We start from the raw sequence: 8,008 nt of genomic DNA on the forward strand, positions 1-8,008 counted from the left end.
CTCCCCAAATGCTGCAGGTCCTACCTGGCGCCCTTGCCTTCGGGTTCCCCGCTCCCTTTTCGACTCCTTCTGCCTCTTAGATATGGTCTTCTCAACAGGCTGCTTCCCTGGGACAACCTTGACAGTGGTTCCTGAGGCCCGTGAGGGTAAGGTCCGAATTCCTTAACGTGTCCCGGGAGGCTTCTCAAGATCTGGCGCTCTCCTCTCCAGCCTTATGGACTGCTTGGCCCAAGTCAGACTGAGCTTCCTTCCCGCAGCTCCTGAACGTGCTGTCCTCCCTCACTCCTGCGGCCCTCTGCCTCGAACAACATTCCTGGCATTCACCACCTGGCTAACTCCCACTTACCCTTATTGAGCTCATCTAATAGACCTCCTTTGGGGGAAGCCTTCTAAAGCCCCTCCCGTCCCCTTCAGTCTGGGTTAGGTGCCACGTTCTCTGGGCTGCTTGAACACCCTGGCTTCCCTCTATCATGATCTTTAACACTGCATTGTAGCTGTCTGTTTGCCTGGATCTCTCCCTCATTGCCTTGTGAGCTTTTGGAGGGCAAAGGACTCTTACATATACTTAATCTTTATAATCTCAGGGCTTGGCACAGAGCAGATGTTCATTGTGAAAAAGCAGTTTATAAAATGCAAAGAACCGGAGAAATGGAATTGAAGGCAAATGCTTCGGGCAGTGCAAATAAGAACTGTTCTTGCTGCATAGGGTATAGATGTCTGGCTTGCCGACACTGTTGTTTATTATCTACTGTGCGCTTTCCTACACACAGATCTGTGGACGCGGGGCTGCAGGCTGGGAGCAGTCCCCTAGACATCAGATAGCTACCTCATTTGTATAGACCCTTCCCCGCCTGGGCCTCTGGGTTTTCTTTTTGGGTGGAGATCACCTTCTGCAGGAAATGGAGCTGCTCCAAGCGAAGTTTTCACTTTTGCTAGTCCTTTTTGTGTTCCGCTGTTCAAGCGTTAGAAAAACTGAGCCCTGTTGAGTCCTGACAGGATCGGGTTTCATGATCCCAAAAAAGTGTTTGTGTAAGCTCAAGCTCATGCTGAAAGCGAAATGCAGCTTAAAGGGGGATTCTGCTGGACCTCACTCAACTTTTCATCCCACCGCCCAGTCGCGCGCACGCAGGGTATGAGCACGTGGTTCCCCTCAAGTCCGGGGGATTTGCCTGTGCCGATAAGATCGAAGGCTAGAGTGCTTGCTTCCAGTAGAGAGGAGTTTAGAAATTCAACAACAAACACTTACTGAGCCCCTCGTGTGGGCAAGGCTCAATGCTAAGTGTTGTGGGTGATGTAGGATCATTAGGGCCCGGATTCCATCCCCAAGAGGCCTCCCATCTAGGAAGAAAAGCTGACAAGCAAGGTTTGGGACACATGAGGAGTGTGGCTTGCTCAAGGCCCATTAGGTCATTCCTTCGGGGCCCAGAGCATTACAGAAAGGAACATTTTTTATTGAAGTATGTTCCAGACGCAGGTTTAGGTCTCCTCAAGTACATTATTGCCTTGAACCTCGATATTATCCCTATCTTGCAGCTGGGAAACGGAAACCCTAATATGCAGTAGATATGAGCTCAGAAAATTAAACTGGGAAATAAGCCAATAGATTAAGGTGGTGTCAGAATCTTGAAGGGAAGATGTTTGTTGGGGGCTGGGGGCCTGTCCCCTGCTATATTTGTCTTCAGCAGATGGGATGAAGCTGGGAGAAAGATCTCTGAGAAACGAGAGCAGTAAGAGCCCTTATTTGGTGCGGGCAGCTGCTGGGCAGGAATAAGTGCAGCTGAGAGCCAGCCATGGAGGGCTTGATCGAAGCCTTCGTCCAATAAAAAGTTAAGGGGGAAGGGGAAGGTGCTTTCCAGGTGGAGGTGGGGACACTGGCTCTGCACCTATCGGGCAAGACTTGGAAAGTTTAATTGTCTCCACGTTTAACTTTAATCATGTTCATTAGTATTTCCTTATCCCGGGAGCACTTGAAAGCCTCTTCTCCAGCGTGTATAAAGGATTCCCGGCCAGGGGGCCTGGCACTCCCCAGCAGGGTTGGGAACAAATCTTTTCTTGCCTTGGCTCTCAGTTCTTTCACTGTTTATACCTCCTTGGAAAAGAAAGGGACAGAAGGCCTAATTTTTTTCCTTTGTAAAATGGCATATTCAGTAGAGCTTGGACTGCAAATGTTTGAGTAGATGATCTGTGGCACGGGAACAAAATGCAAAAGGTGTCACGGTTCCGTAGCGGCTGGTAAGTCTCTGTTTCCCGTTTGTCTTCTAGTCACTGCAGCTCCTGAGTAACCAGCATCGCCAGTTTCTTGCTGTGATTTTTGTGGTCCTTTTGTTGATTGCTGTATTTCTACAGAAAGGACATTTTGGAAATTGGTTCAACAGGTGATCCAAGTCCCTACTACAGCTGGGCCTTGGCTGCTCCAAGCCTTGGTGTTGGCAAAGTCTTACTAAATTAAGAACTTCACTTGCTAGCCTATACTGTGTCCAGAATGAAGCCAAAGTACCGTCATTATTAGTGAGCGCATGACCCACTGCGGGACAAGGACTTTTCAATCCAGAAAGCTGCTAGACATGAGGAAATTTGGAATTGTGTTCTAGTCTCCATTCCAGCCATGTGTTTGCTATTAAAAGACATGACTGATAGCTGCCTCTTATTATGGTTTACTCAATACAAACTCCTGTTGCTGAGTGGCTCAAATGGATGTCTGCATGTTTACTTTGCCATCTAATACAAAGCACAAATTTTTCTTACTCCGCCAACTCATCAAGTTCTTGAATCTGTCATCGTCAGCTAATTGAGACGGGAACTATACGCGCGAGCCATCCCCGTAGCCTTGCAGGTCGGCTGTTCAGTAAATGTTCCTCAGTGATTCTAAGATTGGGTGAGGTCTCATGCTCACAAGGAGGAAGGACTTTGGGAAGGAGCGATAGGAGTTTTCATTGACCTCTCCTCCGGGTTAGTTGCTGACTCTCTCAGCCACAAAACCCCGGCTTCTTCACCCTCATCAAATTGTTGAGCTCCCTGGGTTTCAGGAAAACGTGGTCGCAACTGCTTCCTTCTCCAGTCCTGCTGATAGGAATTCATGTCGGCTGATCTCTTGTGGTCACACCCTAGATTTCTTTATGAGGAAAAGGAAAGTTTCGTGGATTAATGAGTGTGACTAATTATGACTTGTTTCCTTGTTTAGGAACTTATTTTTCATCGCTATTCTTTTGCCTTGAGAAATAAAAGAAGTAGGGTTTCGGATATGGAGCACTGAACTGAGAGTCCAGAGAACTGAGTTCTACTCCTACCACGGCTGTGCAACCTGGGGCATGTCACCGTCCTTCCCTGGGCTCTAGTTTCCCTATCTGTATAACACAAGTTGGAATATATATATATACACATATATATATATATACATGATCTTTATGTGATCCTTCCCTATTCAAAGATCTATGGTTTAGGGTCCCCTTTTCCCAAAGTCCATGCTCCTATGACCTTCCCTTTGCCTATCCCCAGACCCCAGATGTCGGCTGTTGATTTGGATGTCTGATTTTGTGCTTCTAGGTTTTCTTTGTGTCCGACCTCTTCAAGACCAAGACGACACTGTCCCTGCCTCCCCCGGCTCTCCGGAAGGAAATTCTTTCACCTGTGGACATTATTGACAGGAACAATCACCACAACATGGTGTAGGTGCCGCCCACCTCCTGAGCTGTTTTATAAAATGACTGCTGACAGCAAGTTCTTGCTGCTCTCCAATCTCATCAGACAGTAGAATGTAGGGAAAAACTTTTTGCCCAACCAATTTTAAAAAGGAAAAAAAAAAAAGTCTTACTTTGTGGCCTTCCAAAATAGGTAGCGTTCACCTATGTGGAAACAGCAGCAAACTAACACCAAGTGCCGAAATCCCGGATGTGCAATTGGTTTTAAGTGTTCATGTTCTAGTGAACACGGGCTTGTTCTGGAACAAACACTAAAATGATTTGCGTAGAGTCTGCCAGTCAGCCTTGTGACCCGAGGAATCCCAGGCCTGTGAGAAAAGCTCAGATTCACTTCGTAGCACGCAACGGCAGAAATAGCCCTGAATCAAGAGAATAGCCATTGGGGGGCTCCTCTCTCGTGTCCCTCTGTCCACCCCACTCTGTTCTGTACTGTGACTTCGGTTCAGGAAGTTAAATACAAGGCAGGAGCAAGTTTTCTAAGCCAGGTGATTCGATCCTGAGTGCAAGCTCCTAGTCCTGAGGCCTCAGCCCTCACTCCCGCGGCCCACAGGCCAGCAACCACAGCCCCTCACTTTAGTGATTAGGAGACTCTTTGTGGATGAGTGAATTTCACAAATAGCACCATTTCAGAAGAGATCGAGGGTGCTGGCCCTCACTGGTCTTCTCTGGCCGCATCACGCGGTGATGGGGGGGATGTCAGCTGCGGGATACCGCGGTTGTGTTCACCAGTCACCCAGCACCTGCACACTTTCGGTAACAGTTAGCTTCGCTCACTGCTGCTCCCTCGAAGCCCTTGCTGTGTGCCCACCAGGGTTTCCTGGGAGGGTCCCGACAGAGCAAAGGCGTGCTCTGCCACCAGCTGATGGAAAGCAGCCTTACACCCAAGAGACGTGGGAGCGAAGGGGCAAAAATGAAAAACTCACCAGCCTTTTGGCTCCTCGAAGTCAGAATGAGCCAGAGTAGCAGACGGTCTCATGCCTGACAGGCTACCTTCCAGATCTCGGAGCCGACGAGGGTCTCTGTGGGGCTGCTCTTGCTAAGCTGTGTAAAGCACTATTGTCTTGGGGTTGATCTCTAGGGCAGTTCTTGGTAGGTTCTGCTGGGCAGAACACATGGGTTAAATCTCCGTACAGCTTTTCTCATCCTCTCTCCATAAGTGTCCTTCTAAGCAAGGCCCCACTCTAGGCAGTAGACAGGGATCCTTTCTACTGAACCTTTGAGGAAAGGAGGAAGGAAGAAAGGCTTTCCGATGGCGGATGCAGACCTTTCAAAGGGCTAAATGTAACCACATGGATCAACCACATGCACATCCTCACTACAGAAGTCGTCCTTTCATTTCAACTCCTAGCAAGCTATGATTTTTATATATAAATATTATATAAATAATGTATAAAACATTAAAAGTTAACTATGTAAGATATTATTTCTGAAACAATTTTAGCTATATCCACTATGATTATAAACTGTGTCTCGACCTGTGTTATTTACATTAGCTGCTTAAAAAAGCATTGAGTTAATTTTTTTTTAATATCAACTAAAATATCGTAGTTCTGTGGTAGACCTTGTTTTACAATGAAAGAAATAACTGCAACTAGAGAAAACTGTATGAAAACATTAAAGTGTCAGTATTTTTGTAAGGTTCCCATTTTTTGTAAAGAGAATAATATTCAAAGACTTTTGTAGAATACAAAGTGAAAACTTGTATCTGCGAAACTATCCTTGTATTAAATGTGCTTTTTAAATAAAAGCTCATAACACAACTAATGAAGGAGTTGGAATCCTAGAATGTTCGAGGGATGTGCTGTGTCAGGTGTGTGGTGGGAGGAAGGGGGACTGCGGGCGATCTGAGGTCTTTGAATGGGCCAGCCTTACCTCAGGGCACCACTGATCCTTCCAGTGGGAAATATGGTGGCCATGGATCGCCATGGCTGTCTGGGCGGCTCTTTCATCTCTGAAAGCCTGTTTGCCCAGAGAGGCTCTGGCTCTGCTCTGTCTCCGGCAGTTCTAAAGAGCTTTTGTATTCTAAAGGGGTTTTGTCGAGGAGGGAGGAGCTGTGGGTCCCCCAAAGGCAGATAAGGAGCAGTACTCCAGATAAGGTGTGCTTGGGGAGCTCCCAAGGGAGCCCTTTATACATCAAAGGAAGGAGGGTGGAGGGCGTTACAGGGAGGATGGCAGTTGGCCCTTGCTTTCTGTCCCTGTGTCGGCCCAGCCTGGGAGAAGCCGGGAAGCTGGAAATCTCCCCTTCATCGGCAGTTGTTATTTTGAGAAATGAGGACTACGCAGCAATGCAAAGATGAAATGACTTGTCTAAGATCCTGGAGGAGTCAGTTGCTGGCCGGGCCTTGTATTCATTTCCTTTTGCTGCTGTAACAAGTTACCACAAACGTAGTAGCTTAAAACAGCATAGACTTTAGTATCTGACAGTTTGGGAGGCTCTAGGGCAGAGGCTGTTTCCTGGTCTTTTCCAGCGTCTCGAGACCATCTGCATCCTTGGTTTGTGGCCTGCTTTCTCCATTTTCAAAGGCAGCAGCATTGGGCCACGTCCCGCTCACTCTGCCTCTCTGATTCTCTCCGCTTCTGCCACCTCTCCCCCATTTAGGCCCTGGTGATTACGTTGGGCCTACCTGGATAACTGAGGATTCTCTACCTGTGTTAAGGTCAGCTGATTGGCAACCTTCATTCCCTCTGCTCCTTAATTCCCCCTTGGCATGTTGCATAGCAGATGCGTAGGCCCCAGGGATTAGAACATGGACATCTTGCGGCGCCTGGGTGGCTCAGTCGTTAAGCATCTGCCTTTGGCTCAGGTCATGATCCCTGATCCCAGGGTCCTGGGATCGAGCCCCGCATCAGGCTCCCTGCTCGGTGGGAAGCCTGCTTCTCCCTCTCCCACTCCCCCTGCTTGTGTTCCCTTTCTCGCTGTGTCTCTCTGTCAAATAAATAAATAAAATAAAAAAACAAAACAAAACAAAACATGGACATCTTGTGGGGAGGGCGGATCCTGCAGCCTACCACAGTTCACCCTCCAGGCCCCAGAGGTTCACATCCAGCACACATGCAGAATATTTTCACTGGATCCCAACATCCCACAGAGTTTCAACACATTACAGCATCAACTCAGATCCAAAATCTTACCTAAATCTTAACTTCAGAGTCTCAGATCTCATCATCGAAACGAAATCATCTAAGTCGGATAAGGATGAGGTTCTGGGTTTAATCCGATCTGAGGCATAATTACTCTCCATGTGAGCCTGTGAAACAAGTCGGCTGTTCCCAAAATTCAGTGATGGGACAGGTGTAGAATAACAAACATTCTTGTTCAAAAGAGAAAATGGAAGGAAAAAAAGGAGCCGTGGATAACAAGCAATTTCAAAATCCAGCTAGGCAAACTCCATTTGGTTTCAGGCCATGGGAATAAGCCCGTGTGGCTCATAGCTCCTGCCACCTGGGTCAGCCTGCTCTTCACTTCTAGACAAGCCCGCTCAGGCCCTGATTCTAGCTTAGCACTTGCCCAGCATTTTCCTGTAAGCAGAAATGTTTCATTGGGCTCCAGGATGCAGCCAGGAAGATCCTTGAGGTCAGAATCCAAATTTCCCCTTCAAATCGAGGGGAACAAAGGTCCAGATAGACAAAATGACTTGCTGGGGGGGGGGGGGCAGGGTGAAGGGGGACACACAGCAAGTTAGGGGAGGGGCTGGGAGACCAAAACCCAAGTGTCCCCATACTGCTCATCCTCCAGTCTTCCCATCACAACTTTCCAGTAGCTCTTGACAGACTAAACTGGTCTCAATAAGAAATAACCCCATTTCCTGGAAACTTAAGGAAAGATGGAGCCGTGCCATCGTACAGGCAACTCGAATTCAGATCCAAACCATCTCAATTACTTACCGACTAGTATTCATTACCTACTGTGTGCTGAGCACTAGCAAACGCAGAAGGTAGGGTAGTGGATTAAAGGAACAGGATCTCAGGTTTAAGAGGTTTATAGGCTAGAGGAGAATTTATAAAATCAAATAATCAGACACATTTGTAATTAAGAACTAAGACAAGTGAGTGCTTTTGTTTTTGTTTTTGTTTTTTAGAGAGAGAGAGTGGGGTGGGGGGCAGAGGGAGGGGAAGAGAGAGAATTTTAAGCAGGCTCCACGCCCAGCATGAAGCCTGAGCGGGACTCGATCTCACGCCCTTGATATCATGACCTGAGCCGAAATCAAGAATCGGACGCTCAAACGACAGAGACATCCATATACCCCAAGATGAGTGAGTGTTATGAAGAAAGTAGAGGAAGCTATGAGAGGTGTCAGCAGGAGGACCTG

General features: G+C 47.6%; 1 protein-coding gene across 1 annotated transcript in view; it reads left to right on the top strand.

Moving 5' to 3' along the window:
- PLPP3 (phospholipid phosphatase 3) overlaps positions 1-5,462 on the top strand; it is an 82,120-nt gene extending 76,658 nt beyond the window's left edge. Inside the window, exon 6 of the mRNA XM_032428150.1 lies at positions 3,544-5,462. Coding sequence (XP_032284041.1) covers positions 3,544-3,669 — 126 coding nt within the window. The 3' untranslated portion in view covers positions 3,670-5,462. The remainder of the gene's footprint in view (positions 1-3,543) is intronic.
- Positions 5,463-8,008: the final 2,546 nt, after the last annotated feature.

This window comes from Phoca vitulina, unplaced genomic scaffold, assembly GCF_004348235.1.
Source record: "Phoca vitulina isolate PV1807 unplaced genomic scaffold, GSC_HSeal_1.0 scaffold2, whole genome shotgun sequence".
NCBI classification, from domain to species: domain Eukaryota; kingdom Metazoa; phylum Chordata; class Mammalia; order Carnivora; family Phocidae; genus Phoca; species Phoca vitulina.